Below are 17,988 nucleotides of genomic sequence, written 5' to 3'. Positions count from 1 at the left end.
CGGGTGGGGCCTGGGGCACAAGCGGGGTTGCCTCAGGCCTGGGACAGGAGCTTACCCCAGGTCCCAAACCCCCATAGAGATGGCCCTGAATACTCTGCAGCCTAAAGAAGGTGCCTGGACAGCACAAGTTCTGATCTCATCTCTCCAGACTGTGTACTTCAGAGTCCTTGTCAAGGAGCACAGCCAAGGCTTCCTTAGGAAATACTCAAGTGTCATTCCTCCAATTTACAAATAAGTAAAATCCAGTGTTACACCAAGTCACTTCAAGCTGAGGTGGGAAAATATCGCAGATCTCTTTATCCCCATCAGCTACAATTGTGTCAGAACTATGTGTTCAGCTATTGTCTCTAACCATTAGGTAACACTTCCCTCCGAGAGCAGAGACCAAAATCTATGAGTCCTGCTCTCCAATATCACATCAAAGTTAATTCGAAATAACAGCCCTTATTTCGAATTAACTTTAATAGTGTCTACACAGGCAAACCGTTATTTCGAAATAAAATCGAAATAGCGGAGCACTTATTTCGAATTTGGTAAACCTCATTCTACGAGGAATAACGCCAAATTCGAAATAGCTAAATCGAAATAAGCGCTGTTTAGATGCTTATTTCGAAATAGGGGGCCTCCAGCCCTTCCCAGGGTGCCCTGGTGGCCACTCTGGGCCAAACCAGGAGAACTCTTCTGCTCTCCACACCAGCCCCGGAGCCCTTAAAGGGGTAGAGTTTGTTTGGCCATAGTGCCTATGCCAGCTCCAGGTCTGCCAGCCCAGAGTCCGCAGGCCCTGCCCCTGACCCAGTTGCCAGCATGAGCAAGCCAGTCAGTGCCAGCCAGCCCTCCACCGCTCCCCAGGAGCAGGCTGGCAGCTCCCAAGAGCCTGCCAGAGGCCGGAAAAGCAGGTGTCTTCCTGTTCCAGTGCGGAGATCATGGACCTCATTGAGGTTTGGGGGAATCCTCCAATGTCCATGATCTCCGCACTAGACGCAGGAATGCAGCCGTCCACAGACGGATGGCCGACAGCCTGGCCACCAAAGGCCACATGTGCACCCAGGAGCAGGTGTGCATGAAAATAAAAGAGCTGAGGCAGGCCTATGCCAGGGCCACAGGGGACAGATCCCAACCTGGGCAGACCCAGACCCCTTGCCATGGACTGCATCTTGTAGGGCCGGACGGTCCATGCCCCCCAGGTGGTCATCGACCCTGGGGCAGAGGGTCCTGGCCAGGGCACAGAGCAGAAGGACGAGGAGGACGATGGCCAGGAGTCACAGGAGCCTGGAGGGAGAAAGACACTCACCCTGGAGCCCCGAGGCATTCCAGCACTATCACTGCTGTCTTCTGAAGCCGGGGAGGCCTCGACATGTGAGTGCCATCACATTGTCCCCTTATGCGGGGGAAGAGGGGGGGAAGGAGCCCAGGGACCTCACATGTGGGCCTTGCTGAGCACGGATCACGCAGCAACCTGTGCATGTGCCGTGCCAGTCAGGGCATGTGGTGGGGCATACTGGCGTCCAGCCGCTGCGCCTGCATGACCCCCAGGGGGGTCCAGAATAGGGCCTGGGGGTTGGGCTGTTGCAGAAGCTGCCAGGCAGTCTCCGGCACTTGCTGCCAGGCTTGCAGCAACACATCCAAAATGAGCACCAGAGTGCCCAAAGGCAGCTCTGGCTCCATGGTGCCGAGTGCTGTGGTGTCCCGAGTGAGAGCAACCAAAGCAATCAGAGAGAAAAATGCTTTGCTGTCCCTCAGCAATGTAGGCAAGTAAGCAGGAAAACCTGAGAACCGGCTGTCCAAGGGGGTCCCTTCAAGCACAGCCTCAGATAGCTGCCACACAAAGCAACTACTGACCTGATGCCCTGCTGGAACCATCCAATCAGTGTAGACGCGCTATTTTGAAATGCATTTTGTGTGTAGACGCGTTATTTCAAAATAACTTATTTCGAATTAACCATTTTGAAATAAGATATTTCGAAATAACGCTATAGTGTAGACATACCCACAGAAAAGAAAAATCCTTAAAACAGAACTAAAAAACATTATATCTGCCAGTGACACCACGATATGAAGCAAACCTCGGGGGTTTCACATTTCAGCATTTTGCCACACATTTTGTGTATGTCACGCAGACAGATTTGGAGGCTGAGATGGAAAATGGGGAGCTACAGCCAACAGCCATGCAATGTCCTTCAAAGCGCGCAAATCAGTGGGATATATTTTTTGCACATTATGTAAGTTACAGAAGTTTGGGTAAGATTTTTGGGACCTTCAGGCTGAGGTGAGGAGAGCGAGAAGCCTGGTGAACAGGACAACAAACCTTGAAGGGTGAGATAAGGGGATTGACACCACGCAGCAGGAAGAGTGTGAGAGTGGTGAGTGCAATAGGGGAGAGGAACAGGAACTTTATGAGGGGTTAACATGTTTAGGGGCTTTCAAGTGGTGATTCTCTGAAAGGCCGCTAGGTTTGGAGCCCAGGGTGTCTTTTTATGGGTCCCAAGGACCTTCAATAAATTCTCTGTTCCCTCTTGTCGCTGAGGAATTGGTGTAGTTAAGAGTAGTGATCCAGAGCTTTTAGAGATCGGGAGTCCTGATTCACTCTGCCCAGCTCCTGCAAAGCCCTTTGTGAAGACAGGGCCTTTCACAGGCCACATTAGAAGAGCTGCTGGAGCTATCCTCAAATGGGAAGGGAGTAACTGGGCATGGGGCAACTTCACTGGTGTCCACACTAGGGATGTTAGACATTGGGTAATCGAATAGTCGTGTAACCACATGAATTCTTATTGGTTATACAACTATTCAATAGTCCCCAGGGATCCTCATGCCACCCTGCTCTGCTGCCTCTGTATCAGAGGCATCAGCGCGGTTTGCCAGGTGGGAACCAGTCCACATGGGGAGCCAGTTTAAAAACCAACTCCCCATACAGAATGGCTTTCTGCCACCCTGTGCTGCTGCCTCTGATACAGAGGCAGCAATGTGGGGTGGCAGCAGCCCTTATCTGTGTGGTCATAGCTCCCCATGTACGGAGGCTGCTGTGAAGGATGTGGGGGGACGGATGGGGAAGGCTGCCAGAGGCAGCAAGGCAGGGAGTGGGATAAATGTGTAGTTTACAAGATTTAACAATAATCCTAGGCTTATCGGTTAATCGAATAGTGGACTACATGTTGACATCTCTAGTCCACACAGCTACTAATGTTATATCTCAAAGGGAAAACATGCAAGTTAACCTGTGTGTGTCAGACAAAACTGTTAAAAAAGTCTGTGCCTCCAAAAGAATATCAGGAAGAGAACAGACTACTCCAGACAGACAATCTCTCGTGTTCCTGAGGTAGGGTGCCAGATAGACAGGAAAGGAGCTGCCCCAAGCTTTGGTGGTGAAGTGATTCTCCAGTCCCTACTATTCCATTGGCAGGAGGGAACTGGGGGGCAAGATTTCCCCTAAGTTGCACGGCCATGGAGCTGCTTAATAACCCCTGTGGGGGGCTCAGGGCTGTGGCAGCTCCCTGCTGGGACTGAAGAAATGTGTCTCTCCCTTGGACACAGCAGCTTCCTGCTGGGCCTGGAGAAGAGGTGCACTCCTCTGGCAGCAGCAGAGCAGCTGGGAGCTACCTTGGCTGGAGGAGAGTTGCTCTCCTCCAGCGCCAGCAGGGAGCTGTTGTGACTGGGAGAGAGCTGCACTCCTCCAATCCCAGTAATGGGGACAGATTAAGAAAGAGATTTTAGGGCCTGGGACTACAGCCCGTAAAGCCCCTATGTTCTGTGGCATCCCTTCCTGGCAGGGACAAGTAGCTCTGTGCACTGCCATTCTCCCCACTGCCCCTGGCTAGACTTGCATTGTTGTGAGTGCTGAGAAGCTCTGCCCTTGGGCTGTCCTTGCCTGGAGGCTTTCCCCCCACAACTCCCACTGGCCAACAATTACGGACAATGGGAGCTGCGGGGGCAGTGCCTGCAGGTGAGTGCAGGGCTGCATGGAACTGCCTGTTCCCCTCCACCACCAAATGGGAACTGCCCCAGGTAAATACTCCATACTCCAACCTCCTGCTCCAGCCATCTCACACTCCAACTCCCTGCCAGATCCTGCACCCCAACTCTGAGCCTCTTCCCCCACCCTAAGTCCCTAACTCCCTTCCAGACTCTGCACCCCAACCCAGAGTCCCAGCCCTGAGCTTGTTGTACACCATTCATCCTTGGAAGAGTTGCTAGGAGAGATCCCCATGTCTTGCAAGCTGCCCTGTGCCAGATCCTAGGACCCTGCACAAGAAGCTGATCTGCCACCACTCACTTCCTCTTCCCCAATTCTGTGGCTGGGGGTTGAGAAATCCTAGCTATTCAGAACCCACTTGGCTCAACAGCTCTGTTTCCTCCAACTGTTCCTGCTGCCCAACCTACCCTCCCAGGGGAAGCCACAGCTCTGCTAGTGATGAGCCCCTCCCTGACTGCAGCACTAACTGGGGATGTTTTGCTCACAAATGTGAAAGGGGTCCAGTAGGAAACCCCTTAACAGGACTGCAGGGAGAATTATCCAACTGAATTAGCTCAGCAAAATTCAATCAATTCCACCAGAGCTGACATTCTAGAGGAGCCAGGATCTTCCTCTCCAAGAAACTTAAGCCCCCAAAGTCCTGGTTCAGTCTCCTGCCTTCACCACACCAGTCACCATAGTGCAGCCAACCAGCTTTCACACTCCTTTGTATCCACACATGGGGAAAATTCAGGTAATCACCCAACTTGCAAAGTGCACTCTTTGTAAGGTATCAGGTATCAAGCTCTGGGGCAAAGGGAATAAGGATTTCCAATTATCATGCAAAGCCAGGCACCCTCAAGTACAAGCCCCCCAGAGAGGACATTAGGGGCAACAGGCTCAGCTGAGCAGCTCCAGGCCACCCAACTCTGGAGTCACCTCACTCACTAATAAGTTTCTGAATGGAGGCTGCACCTGGCTATACTCTGCCCCCCTCACTATGGAAACCCACAATGATATAAAGGAGTCCAGAAATAGGCATTTAAGCCATGAGAGAAGAGCTGAGGGACTGGGGCCAAGCTAGGAACTCTTCCTAGCAGCTGTATGAGCAAGAAGCCTTGAAGCCATGTCACTCAGCCTGTGATTATGGAAGCTAAGAATGGGTAGGTGGGTCTGCTGGGAGGCTTCCCAGGAGAAGTCAATAGTGTGGGTGACAGTCTCCCAGATGAGTCAATACTGCCCCCAAACCCCAGAAGCAGTGTGATGGGGGATTGTGCTCCACAGGAGACATCTGAGAGAAGAGTAAAACCCAAATTCTAATTTGGTCCAGATGTTGGTTATAACTCCCTGATTCTTATGCAACATGGCACAGAATCTCCAGCACCGCAAAGAATCAAAGTGTTACAGCTAACCGACAGCCTGACCATAAATCCCAAGCCAGGTTATTCTCTCTAATTTCAGTTAGTCCTAAACCTGGTGCAGAACTGCTCCTCCATCCTACACCAAAGTGCATTTAGGTAGGGATGGGAGAGAAGCAATTTCTATGGTCAGTCTGCAAAGCACTCTGGGATCCTCCAGAGTAAGATAGGAGAGGAATGGCGTCACACAAGAGGGAACCACTGCAGTGACTGTGAGCAAGATGAGTACTCAAAGCCTAAGTAAAGCTACCACAGGCATCAGATCAGCCCTCCCCAGACCAAGGATGGAACCCAGATGCCTTCTGGTTTTCAGGGCAATTGTCCTGAACTTGATTCTAGCTACTCAGCCGAGAGTGGCAAATGCGTCACACTCACAGGAAATGGCAGCTTGGTGCTCATTAGGCAATTGTCCCTGCAGCATAATGACAGGACTGACGTCTGGCTCACTTCCTCTTCCCTCTGTCAAAGGATCACTCAAAGGAAAGGGCGCCCTGTGCAACTAGAAGCAACTATCACAGGTTGCTGTAACCCCTCTGGGAAGGGGCATCCCTGCATAGGGCTGTTGCCACAGGGTGCACCCAAGAAGGGGATTTCACTCTACCACAAAAGAGTCGAAGTAGGCAAATGCGGAGGACAAAAGGGTGTCAGCCTGCAGAGGCACCAGGGGAACAGCAAACACAGTCAGCCCTGCTCCTGGCTGTCTCCTCCCTTTAGACTTCTGGGCTGCTCACCTCCTCCTACAGTCACCATCACAATTCCCTGTTGGTGATCCCATTGCTCTTGTGCTTGGGCCTGAAAGATCCCAGTATGCTCCACAGGGAAGCTGCAAGGACCGTTTCACCCCTGACACCAATGCATGCAGCAGCTATTCTGCACCAGTAACACAAAACTCCTCATCCCAGAGGACTCCACTCCTCTCAGCATGAAGAATCCAAAGTGCTTTGCAAACTACACATTGAAATTGCTTCTCCCCTACCCCTCACCCAACATACTCCACCAAAGACAAGGAAAAGGAAGGGCTGGGAGCAGCTTTCTGCACTCACCTACTGGAAGCTTGCTCTCGAAGCAAGCCTCAAACATATCATAGTCTTCAGTGGTGAAGGCGAACTTGCCCTTAGTGGCATCCTCCTTGGAGTAGAGGATGTGTCCACTTGAGTCAGTTATCTGTAGGAGAGACAGACAGCAACAGTGGCTCAAGACGGTTGCAGGCAGGAGCACAGTCACCCAATGACACATGGACAAACTTAATAGGCTCTTCCTAGGCCCTATTAGTGTTTGCTGCCTTTTGCTTCCATTTGCCCCATTTCAATTCATCTTCTCCCTCAGGATGGCAAAAAACATGTAAGATTTTATTTCACTGGTTTTTAATTAAACATCCTGGACACAGGCAAATTTAAGTTTTCTAATTCTCAGAATCCTTGTTCATTGCCTCCTTAGCTTCTCCTTAGATGCTAGAATTGTAAATTCCCAAAGGACAGATTCTCTGGCTCCTACAGCAAGAGATAATGAGGGACAAACAGGACTGACTCTCCAGCTGCAGAATTGCAGAAGGGGCAGGCGTGAGCCATTAAAAGCTAAATGCAAATATGCTCTAACATGAGCATTATTTGAGTGTCAATGTCTCTGGTAGTAGCAATTCACATCACAGCTGAGATGCAGGACTGCAGATCAGACAAACTAAGTATGTAAAAGGAGTAACTGCTGATATGTGCTAACATTAAAAAATTATTTCGATTAGTCAAATCTAGAGACAATTCTCACAAAGTTACATTAATTGACAGCACATTGGCAGGTTCCACTCAGGAGAGCCATAACTTTGCACAGCTTAATTAAAACCTCTTCTCAGTATGCAGCAGTGTTAAAGGTTCAGATATTTATAATGAGAACAACCAGATCCACTGGACAAGATAAAAATAATAAGGACTGTACACTCTCATGCTTCAGAGTATAAATCATAACTGGTAGAAGGTTAGGAAGAAACTTTATCTGAAGGTAGTTTATTCCATAATTGTGTATTATGGGATTTCTTGCACCTTGCTTGGAACTATGTGGTACTTGTCAGTGTCAGATCCAGGATGGATCACTAGGTGGATCACTGCTTTGGTATTGCAGTTCCTATTCAGATCTCCATCTTTATCCAAGCATATGAGAGTCTACAAGATACACTTGGTCAGGCTTCTTGGTTAACTTATCCTGCGTATTATTCACAGAACAACTATAATTAACCAGATTACAATTATTCAGGCCGATACTGTACTGAATCTGCACACTGGAGTCTGCTGAAGGAAAAACAGAAAAGGACCCATTTTAAAGGGTTCTTTGTATTTGGAGTACTGCCTTTTAAACTTGACTCAAGGATGAGGTAACTGGCTCTGTGAATATGGGGAAGGTACTGGATGCGATATACTTTGACTTTTGCAAAGCTTTTGAAACAGTCTCCCATAGTATTCTTGCCAGCAAGTTAAGGAAGTACAGATTAGATAAATAGACTTGCAAGATGGGCAGAGAGCTGGCTAGATGGTCAGCTTCAACATGAAGTGATCAATGGCTCGGTGTCTGGTTGGCGGTCGGTATCAAGCGGAGTGCCCCAAGGGTCAGTCTTGTTTTAGGGCCAGTTTTGTTCAACATCTTTATTAATGATCTGGATGAGGGGATGGACTGCACTCAGCAAGATCGCAGATTACACTAAGACAGGGGGAAACATACAGGTTGAAATTCCCTCAGCTGGGATTCTCTGGTCCAGCACGGATGTTGCAGGACAAGAGAGTGCTGGTGGTGGGCCAGCAGCAAGGATCCTTGCAGAGCCAGCAGGACAGTAGGCTGCCTGCAGCGAGCTGACGGTGGGGCCACCCAGCACGTAGCAGTGAGGCTGCCCAGTACGATTGGGAGACCCCGCACATGGCTGCCCGGTTGGGCTGGGGGTCCCAGTAGCTCAGTGGGACAGGAAGCCACAGTACGCATGACTGGCCTGCAGGTACTGGAGCTCCAGCACCACATGCATAGCTGCCCAACAAGTCCTGGAACTCTAGCACCACGCACGCAGCTGCCCAGTAAGTCTCAGAGCTCCAGCACCATGAGCGGGGCTGCCCAGCAGGTCCCAGAGCTCCACAGCCGTGCATGTGGCTGCTCAGCAGGTCCCAAAGCCCCAGCGTGGCACACGTGGCTGCCTAGTAGATCCCAGAGCCCCAGCACAGCACATGTGATTGCCTGGAGGGTCCCAGAGTCATGGCAGTGATGGCTGCCCATGGGGCCAGCAGAAGGTAGGGAACCAGCCAGGAGTCCAGCAGCCAGGCCATGGAGTCTGGTGGCAGGGGTACAGAAATGACCTCCCCTGGTTCAGCAAAATCCCTCATCCAAGATCAGTCAGGTTCCAAGGGTGCCGAACCAGGGAGGTCCAACCTGTAGATACGCTGGAGGGTAGGGATAGAGTCCTGAGTGACCTAGACAAATTGGAGGATTGGGTCAAAAGAAATCTGATAAGGTTTGGCAAGGACAAGTGCAGAGTCCTGCACTTAGGACAGAAGAATCCCAAGCACCATCACAGGCTGAGGACCAACTGGCTAAGCAGCAGTTCAACAGAAAACAACTTGGTGATTATAGTGGATAAGAAGTTGGATATGAGTCAACAGTGTGCCCTTGTAGCCAAGAAGGCGAATGGCATACTAGGGTGCATTAGGAGAAGCATTGCCAGCAGATCTAGAGAAGTAATTATTCTCCTTTATTCAGCACTGGTGAGGCCACAATCTGGAGCCATGGTCCCCAACACGGTGCCCGCGGGCGCCATGGCGCCCGCAGCGGCATTTCCATGCACCCGCCAGGTGCTCGGGGCTGGCCTGGCACCGGGCACATGGCGGGGGGAGCGCCGGCCCCGGGCACGCGGCACTGGGCAGGGGGAGCGCCGGCCCTGGGCGCGCGGCACATGGCACGGAGAGCTCCGGCCCCGGGCGCACAGCGCTGGGCAGGGGGAGCGCCAGCCCCGGGCGCGCGGCGCATGGCGGGGGGAGCGCCGGCCCTGGGCGCGCGGCGCTGGGCGGGGGGAGTGCCGGCCCCGGGCGCATGGCGGGGGGAGCGTCGGCCCCGGGCGCGCGGCGCTGGGCGGGGGGAGCGCCGGCCCCGGGCGTGCGGCGCATGGCGGGGGGAGCGCCGGCCCCGGGCATGCAGCTATGGGGGGGGCCGCCCCTGGGCATGTGGCTATGGGGGGGGGCCGCCCCCGGGCGCAAGTGTCCCCGCCCCCTGGCGCCCGGCAACCTTGAAAGGTTGGGGACCACTGATCTGGAGCATTGTGTCCAATTCTGCCACCCCACTCCACCCATTAGAGAAAGGATGTGACACACTGGAGAAAGTTCAGCAGAGGGCAACAAAAATTATTGGGGCTGGAGCACATGACTTAGGAGGAGAGGCTGAGGGATTTGGGCTTATTTAGTCTACAGAAGAGAAGAGTGAAGGGGGATTTGACAGCAGCCTTTAACTACCAGAAGGGGGGTGGTTCCAAAGAGGGTGGAGAGAGGCTGTTCTCAGTAGTGATGGATGACAGAACAAGGAGTAATGGTCTCAAGCTGCTGTGAGGGAGGTCTAGGATGGATATTAGGAAAAACTACATTACTAGGAGGGTGGTGAAGCAGTGGAATGGGTTACCTACAGATGGGGTGGAATCTCCACCCCTAGAGGTTTTCAAGTCCCAGCTTAAAGCTCTGTCTGGGATGATTTAGTTGGGGTTCGTCCTGCTTTGGGCAGGGAGTTGAACTCAATGACCACCTGAGGTCTCTTCCAACTCTGATTCTAAGGTCTGAATGCTACCTTTCCACAGAAGAGGTTGTGTGGTACACAGGCCTGACCCCTTTTTGCTTTGTTTCTAACACTAGCAATAGAACACGTGTGTGTGTGGGTTGGGGGGGAGGGAGGGACATGGATCAGCGTTCAAATTACACTCCTCACTAGGGATGGGAAAGGTTAACCTGTAAGCATCACCCTTAACAGATGACGCTTACCAGTTCAGGTTAACCATTAACTGGTGGGGGCTGGAGCAGGTCTCCGTCATGGACAGATACTGCTCCAGTCATCTGGAGCATCACCTGTCCATGGTAGGCGTGGGTGCCCTGTAGGTAGATTGTCTGCAGGAAGCCTGGGGACATGGTCAGGCAAGGGTTGCTCCAGCCAGTCTGAAGCAACGCCTGCCTGTGGCGGAGATGGGGGGGACTCCAGCCCAGCCTCGGCAGCACGGGGGGAGCGCTTCCCATTTAATTGGTTAACTGATAAAACACAATGTTTAACCAGTTAAACAATTAAACAGGATTTTACATCCCTACTCATCGCCTCAGTACCCAGCCAATACCTGGGGAAGCTAATGATCCAACCAATGGACTAAATTAAGCAATGAATCCTGGTGATGTGCCACCCGAGGCACACTGCGCATACACTAAGAAGTGCAGTGCCCAGAAGTAGCACATCGGACAATGGCAGCTCTGCTAGCTCCTTCCATCAGTATTGGATGAACATTATCCAGACTCAATCAGGGACATTACCCATCAAGCTTGGCATGAGGGAGAAGCAGCTTATAGCCCAGCCAACACACTTATGGAAGGACAGAGTAACCTGAAAGAGGAGATTCTTAATGTTCAAACATTATTTACAGTAATGCCATCCCCTACAGACAAAGCATTGTTCTCTGTCTTGACAAACAGCCTATCAATTTCCCACTCTGTCGGCTTGAACAATGAGACAGTTGCATGTGACCAGGTCGAAGCAAGACGTCATCCACCCAAGAGTATCGACTCTGTGGCCAGCTGGCACAGTGTGCAGATTCCTCGGGAACAGAGGGTACCACTGTTAGTATTGGGATTTCACAAACACACAGGGCCCAGCTCAATTACAGGAACCATCCTCAATACAAGACACAATAGCTATCAACCTCCTACACCAGGGATGGGAAACTAAGGCCCACAGGCCAGATCCAACTCCCGGTGAAGCTCTAGGCTTCCCTCTGCAGTGCGTCAAGACGGCATTGTTGCTCTAGCCCCATGGTCAGTCTCCAAGCCTCAGCACCCACCGCCCCCATATGGCTGCAGCTTGAGCACTGGCTCCCTGCTGCAGGGTAGGAGAAGCAGCGAGGAACCGGCACTAAGGATCCTGCATGGTCAGCTCTGCCTGGCAGGAGACAGAAAGCAGTTCCACAAGCTGCTCTTCCCCACTCCTCCTGCCAGGGGAATAGCAGTGCAGAGAAGCTCCATTCCTGCACTTGCCTGCAGGCTCCACTCCCATTGGCTAGGAATCATGGTGGTGGCGGTGCCTGCAAGTGCAGAGCCACTTGTATTCCTCCCTGCCTCCCCCACACTAGCCAAACAGGAGCTGCAACAGGTAAGCACCCAATTCCCTGCCACCAGCCTCCACACCCTCAACTGCACTCTATCTCCCTCCCAAACCCTACACCGCTCCCCAGCAGCCCTGTCCTGCACACTGAATCCCTAATTTTTAACCTCACCTCAGACCTTAGGGACCCCCCACAAAATCTACTAGCCCCAGGTTTCCATAAGAGTTAATCGGGCCTTAGTGGAAAGTCCTGAATCTCTATGACCCACACACAGGGCTGGAACATGAAAGGAACACTAGAGCTCTGAGTTGCATGAGTGACATAAGTGTGTCTCTCGCTCTCTTTTTTGGGGGGCTGCTTCTCAGTTTGAGGCCATGTCAGTGATATTTTTCTTTCCTCCTAGTGACCCATGCTGTGGGGAAGGTGCCTCCCGCACTGCACAAACACACCCAATAGAAAAGGAGCTTAAACCTAGCCAATGAGTTAGCACCCTTAGAATACAAGGGCTGGCCATAACACTCCTGTATGACAATGGAAGGGGAGCAAGAAATTCCCCAGACTATTACAGAGCCTGAAGTGCTGCCAGGAAATGGAGATAATTTTCAGTTCAAGCTTGTTTAACATTTTAATAAATAAATCATGTTTCCCCCTGCCAGTCTAACCTCAATACCCCATAAGGCAGCAAAACCACAATCCAACCCTGGCACAAGCGTAATGCTACATCAGGAATCTGTGTGAGGCTTTCTGTGGAAGACAAAAGTCTTAGAAAATGAAGTGGAATCAGATGTACAAAGGACAGGCAAGCAAAGAGCCAGGCGAGACTAGGTCACTGAGTGAGAACAGAGGTGAAAGCACAGAGTTCTGAAAAGGCCTCAAAGCACCATCTCTGCTTGTATGGGGGCTCTATAATCCATATATACACCTATCAGAAAAACAACTGCAGAAATATTTGAAATAGTGAGTAATCCTGTGGCACCTCAGGGTATGTCTACACTAGCCCCCTAGTTCGAACTAGGGGGGCTAATGTAGGCATTCGAAGTTGCAAATCAAGCCCGGGATTTAAATATCCCGCACTTGATTTGCATCTTCCCGGCCGGTCGCCACTTTTTTAAAATTTACAAGTCCGGACTAACTGCCCGCGGCTACACACAGCAGGGACCCGGTAGTTCGAATTAAAGCCCCTAATTCGAACTACCTGTTATTCCTCCTGCAAGGAAGTTTAACAGGTAGTTTGAATTAGGGGCTTTAATTCAAACTAACTGCCCGCGGCTACACGCAGCAGGGACCTGTTAGTTCGAATTAAAGCCCCTAATTCAAACTACCTGTTAAACTTCCTTGCAGGAGGAATAACAGGTAGTTCGAATTAGGGGCTTTAATTCGAACTACCGGGTCCCTGCCACGTGTAGCCGCGGGCAGTTAGTCCGGACTTGTAAATTTCAAAAAAGTGGCAACCGGCCGGGAAGATACAAATCAAGCGCAGGATATTTAAATCCTGGGCTTGATTTGCAACTTCGAATGCCTACATTAGCCTCCCTAGTTCGAAATAGGGGGCTAGTGTAGACATACCCTTAGAGACTAACAAAAATATATAGTATTATGAGCTTTTATGGGTAAAGCAGAACTACTCATTGTTTTTAAAGTTACATACTGACAAGGCTATCCTGAGAAATATTTGAGTTCTTATACCATTTTGCATCCTTTGTTCTTACACTGTAACCGGAACGCAAGAATGTACAGCGCTGAGAGAGAGAGAGAAAGAGAGAGAACTTAGGCCAGATCTACACTAAGTTATGCTTACCCATATATCACTCAAGGTATGAAAAATCCATATTCCCTGTGTGTGACAGTTAAATCAATATAAACCCTGGTGTAGATAGTGCTTGATCAAAAGAATTCTTCTGTTGCCCTTGCTTATGGATGTTAAATTTAGATTAACTGTCTAATCAAATAGTTGATGCAATTTGCATTGACTATTCAATTAGTCAATGGGGCGCCTCCGCCTTTAAAATATAGCAACAACCTCAGGGCTGTTGCTACTCTTCAAAGGCAGTCAACTGCTGGCCCCATCCTCCCCACAGCATTTCAAAGTGGCAACGCTGCATGGAAGTTGGGGTCAGCTGGGGACTCTAGGTCACCAGCTGATCCCCAGCTCCATGTGACGCTGCCTCTTTGAAATGGTGTGGGGAGCATGGCATCAGGCTCCACACAGCATTTCAAAGCAGCAGTACCGCATGGAGCCCAGGGTCAGCGCAGGAGTGCCCAGCTGACCCCAGGTTCTATGTGGAGCTGCCACTTTGAACCCCCCTTCTTTTTCTCCCCCTCTTGCTGCCTCTTTCTGAAGCATTTGCTTATCGGATAGTCGACTGGTCATTCAAATCCCTACCCTTTGTACCGTCTCTCAGGGAGGTGGATTCATTAAAATGACTTGAGAACCCCACAGATCACTGCAGTGAGCATCTACAGCTAAAGTCTAAAACAGCATAATTGCAGCAGTTAAAGTGCAGACGTAGCTTAACATTTAATAAAATTTAAAATGATCTAAAAGAGCCTTTCAGACATAAAAGTAGCATAAGGGCTGATATATTGTGCCCCTCACTGAAACTGGGAATCTTCCCTTTCCAGTGGGATAATGTTCCTGTTTCTGACCCTGAGATTCATAAGACATTGGACTTACATTCATCATAAATTCTCATCCTGCGGGACCGAAAATAGGGACAATAAGGGGAAAATATTCCATATTTAAGAAAAAAGGAGCAGGTCACTAGGAAACTGATTCAAAAGGTAATACCAGTGGGTGGTGCTTGTGAAGTTAGAAGAGGCCACAAGGGAGGACATATTATTGGGTGCGATGCAAGCAAGGTTGTCAAAGCTGCATTACAATGGCAGTTTTTCACATAGATGGTGTCTTTGTATGATTCATGCACATGCTGCTTGGTCTTAGCCTCAGCTCCAACAATCGTTTCACATTCTCTCACATCTTCCTTGTGCTCACACTTCTGTGCTTTCTTCCTCACATCAAATGCTAGTGCACCAAACTGCCACCCTCCCCTGAATAAAACTGCTCCAAATACCCATGGCAACAGCAAGAATGGAATAGTCTCCCCATAACACTGTCTTCATAGCCTTCTCCTCAATAGACTATGCAACATGCAGAGAGTGAGCCTGGGTATGGCCCTCCAAACTTCTCCCTATCTGTATTGCCAACCCTGCAACGTGAAAAGTTAATCCCGGCAACACAGTCACTACATTCCTAGTGCAGAGATCAGACTGGATACGGCCATGCAACTCTGACCAATCCTTCCTGAGTGGCACAATCCTCTGGGAATATTATGTACACTGTGAGAACCCCACTATGTCTTATAGCTGTCAACCATCCCCCCAAAATGCCATGTGCACAGAGTGAACCCCAGTGTGGCCCTATGTCTGTGACCCATCCCCCCAGCATGCACATTCAGAGTGTGAACCCCAATGGGTTCTATGGCTGTTACCTCCCCAGCATGCTGTGTGCAGATCACACCCTGATAAGCCCTACAACTGACACTCCCCTCAGTGTGCCGAGTGCTCACAGTGTACCATGATGGGCCCTATAAGATGTCACTCCCCCAGTGTGCTGTGTGCGCACAGCGTACCCCGATCAGCCCTATGGCTGTCACACTCCCAGAGTGCCATGTTCTCACAGTGTACCATGGGTCCTATGTCTGTCACCCCCTCAGTGTGCCATGTGCTACAGCTATCACACACCCCCAATGTGCCATGTGCTCACAGTGTACTCCGATGGGCCCTATTGCTGTGACACACACTCCAGTGTGCCGTGTGCTCACAGTGTACCCCGATGGGCCCTAAGGCTGTCACCCCTTCCCACTAGCATGCCGTGTGCTCACAGTGTACCCGGATGGGCCCTATGGCTGTCACCCCTCCCCCTCAGCGTGCCATGTGCTCACAGTGTATCCTGATGGGCCCTATGGTTTTCACCCCTCCTCCCCCAGCGTGCCGTGTGCTCACAGTGTATCGCAATGGGCCCTATAGCTGTCACCCCTCCTCCCCCAGTGTGCCGTGTGCTCACAGTGTATCCCGGTGGGCACTATGGCTGTCACCCCTCCTCCCCCAGTGTGCCGTGTGATCACAGTGTATCCCGATGGGCCCTATGGCTGTCACCCCTCCTCCCCCAGTGTGCCGTGTGCTCACAGTGTATCCCGATGGGAACTATGGCTGTCAGACACTCCCCGTGTGCGCCATGTGCTCACAGTGTACCCCAATGTGCCCTATTGCTATGACACACACTCCAGCGTGCCGTGTGCTCACAGTGTATCGCAATGGGCTCTATGGCTGTCACTCCTCCTCCCCCAGCGTGCCGTGTGCTCACAGTGTATCACAATGGGCCCTATGGCTGTCACCCCTCCTCCCCCAGCATGCCGTGTGCTCACAGTGTATCCCGATGGGCCCTATGTCTGTCACCCCTCCTCCCCCAGCGTGCCGTGTGCTCACAGTGTATCGCAATGGGCCCTATGGCTGTCACCCCTCCTCCCCCAGCGTGCCGTGTGCTCACAGTGTATCCCGATGGGCCCTATGGCTGTCACCCCTCCTCCCCCAGCGTGCCGTGTGCTCACAGTGTATCCCGATGGGCCCTATGGCTGTCACCTCTCCCCCCCAGTGTGCCGTGTGCTCACAGTGTATCGCAATGGGCCCTATGGCTGTCACTCCTCCTCCCCCAGCGTGCCGTGTGCTCACAGTGTATCGCAATGGGCCCTATGGCTGTCACCCCTCCTCCCCCAGCGTGCCGTGTGCTCACAGTGTATCGCAATGGGCCCTATGGCTGTCACTCCTCCTCCCCCAGCGTGCCGTGTGCTCACAGTGTATCCCGATGGGCCCTATGGCTGTCACCTCTCCCCCCCAGTGTGCCGTGTGCTCACAGTGTATCCCGATGGGCCCTATGGCTGTCACCCCTCCTCCCCCAGCGTGCCGTGTGCTCACAGTGTATCGCAATGGGCCCTATGGCTGTCACCTCTCCTCCCCCAGCGTGCCGTGTGCTCACAGTGTATCCCGATGGGCCCTATGGCTGTCACCCCTCCTCCCCCAGCGTGCCGTGTGCTCACAGTGTATCCCGGTGGGCACTATGGCTGTCACCCCTCCTCCCCCAGCGTGCCGTGTGCTCACAGTGTATCCCGATGGGCCCTATGGCTGTCACCCCTCCTCCCCCAGCGTGCCGTGTGCTCACAGTGTATCGCAATGGGCCCTATGGCTGTCACCCCTCCTCCCCCAGCGTGCCGTGTGCTCACAGTGTATCCCGATGGGCCCTATGGCTGTCACCCCTCCTCCCCCAGCGTGCCGTGTGCTCACAGTGTATCCCGATGGGCCCTATGGCTGTCACCTCTCCCCCCCAGTGTGCCGTGTGCTCACAGTGTATCGCAATGGGCCCTATGGCTGTCACTCCTCCTCCCCCAGCGTGCCGTGTGCTCACAGTGTATCGCAATGGGCCCTATGGCTGTCACCCCTCCTCCCCCAGCGTGCCGTGTGCTCACAGTGTATCGCAATGGGCCCTATGGCTGTCACTCCTCCTCCCCCAGCGTGCCGTGTGCTCACAGTGTATCCCGATGGGCCCTATGGCTGTCACCTCTCCCCCCCAGTGTGCCGTGTGCTCACAGTGTATCCCGATGGGCCCTATGGCTGTCACCCCTCCTCCCCCAGCGTGCCGTGTGCTCACAGTGTATCCCGATGGGCCCTATGGCTGTCACCCCTCCTCCCCCAGCGTGCCGTGTGCTCACAGTGTATCCCGATGGGCCCTATGGCTGTCACCCCCCCCCCCTCCCAGCGTACCGTGTGCACAGGGCACCCCGATGGGCCTGTGTCTGGCCCCCTGCCGGTGCGGCCGTACCGATGGCCGGGGGGGAGGGGGGGGGGCACTTCCTTCCGTGGGTCCCGCTCTGCTCCGGTCAGGGCCGAGTCACCCCGCTGCCCGACCCGCACAGGCCCGGCCTGAGCGGGGAGCCGGGACTCTCCCGCGGGGAACCTAGGACCCCAGCGCCCGCCCGGGGCCGCCCCGCCCCCGCACCTTGAGATTGGCAGACGGGCCGCTGGCCGCCCCCGGCGGGGCCCCGATCTCGTACTCGCCGGTGACCAGCGTGTCGCGGTGGATCTCCTCGCGCAGGCACTTGCGGGCCTTGCCCGGCAGCTGGAAGGAGATGGGCCGCGCCGGGCCCAGCAGCAGCAGCAGCAGGGCCAGGGCCGGGCCGAGCCGAGGGCAGCCGGGCACAGGCAGCGGCATGGCGGCGGATCCGGCTCCCGCAGGCCGCGCCTCTCCTCGCCACGTGACCGTCGCC

At 52.8% G+C, this 17,988-nt stretch overlaps 1 protein-coding gene across 1 annotated transcript in view; it reads right to left on the bottom strand.

The window, feature by feature from the left end:
• The window catches only part of TMED10 (transmembrane p24 trafficking protein 10), a 35,127-nt gene extending 17,139 nt beyond the window's left edge, over positions 1-17,988 (bottom strand). The window contains exons 1-2 of the mRNA XM_075926857.1: positions 17,721-17,988; positions 6,408-6,528 (exon numbers count right to left, since the gene is read on the bottom strand). Coding sequence (XP_075782972.1) covers positions 6,408-6,528; positions 17,721-17,933 — 334 coding nt within the window. The 5' untranslated portion in view covers positions 17,934-17,988. The remainder of the gene's footprint in view (positions 1-6,407; positions 6,529-17,720) is intronic.

This window comes from Pelodiscus sinensis, chromosome 4, assembly GCF_049634645.1.
Source record: "Pelodiscus sinensis isolate JC-2024 chromosome 4, ASM4963464v1, whole genome shotgun sequence".
In the NCBI taxonomy this organism is placed as follows: domain Eukaryota; kingdom Metazoa; phylum Chordata; order Testudines; family Trionychidae; genus Pelodiscus; species Pelodiscus sinensis.
This window is presented reverse-complemented; position numbering and strand designations above follow the sequence as displayed.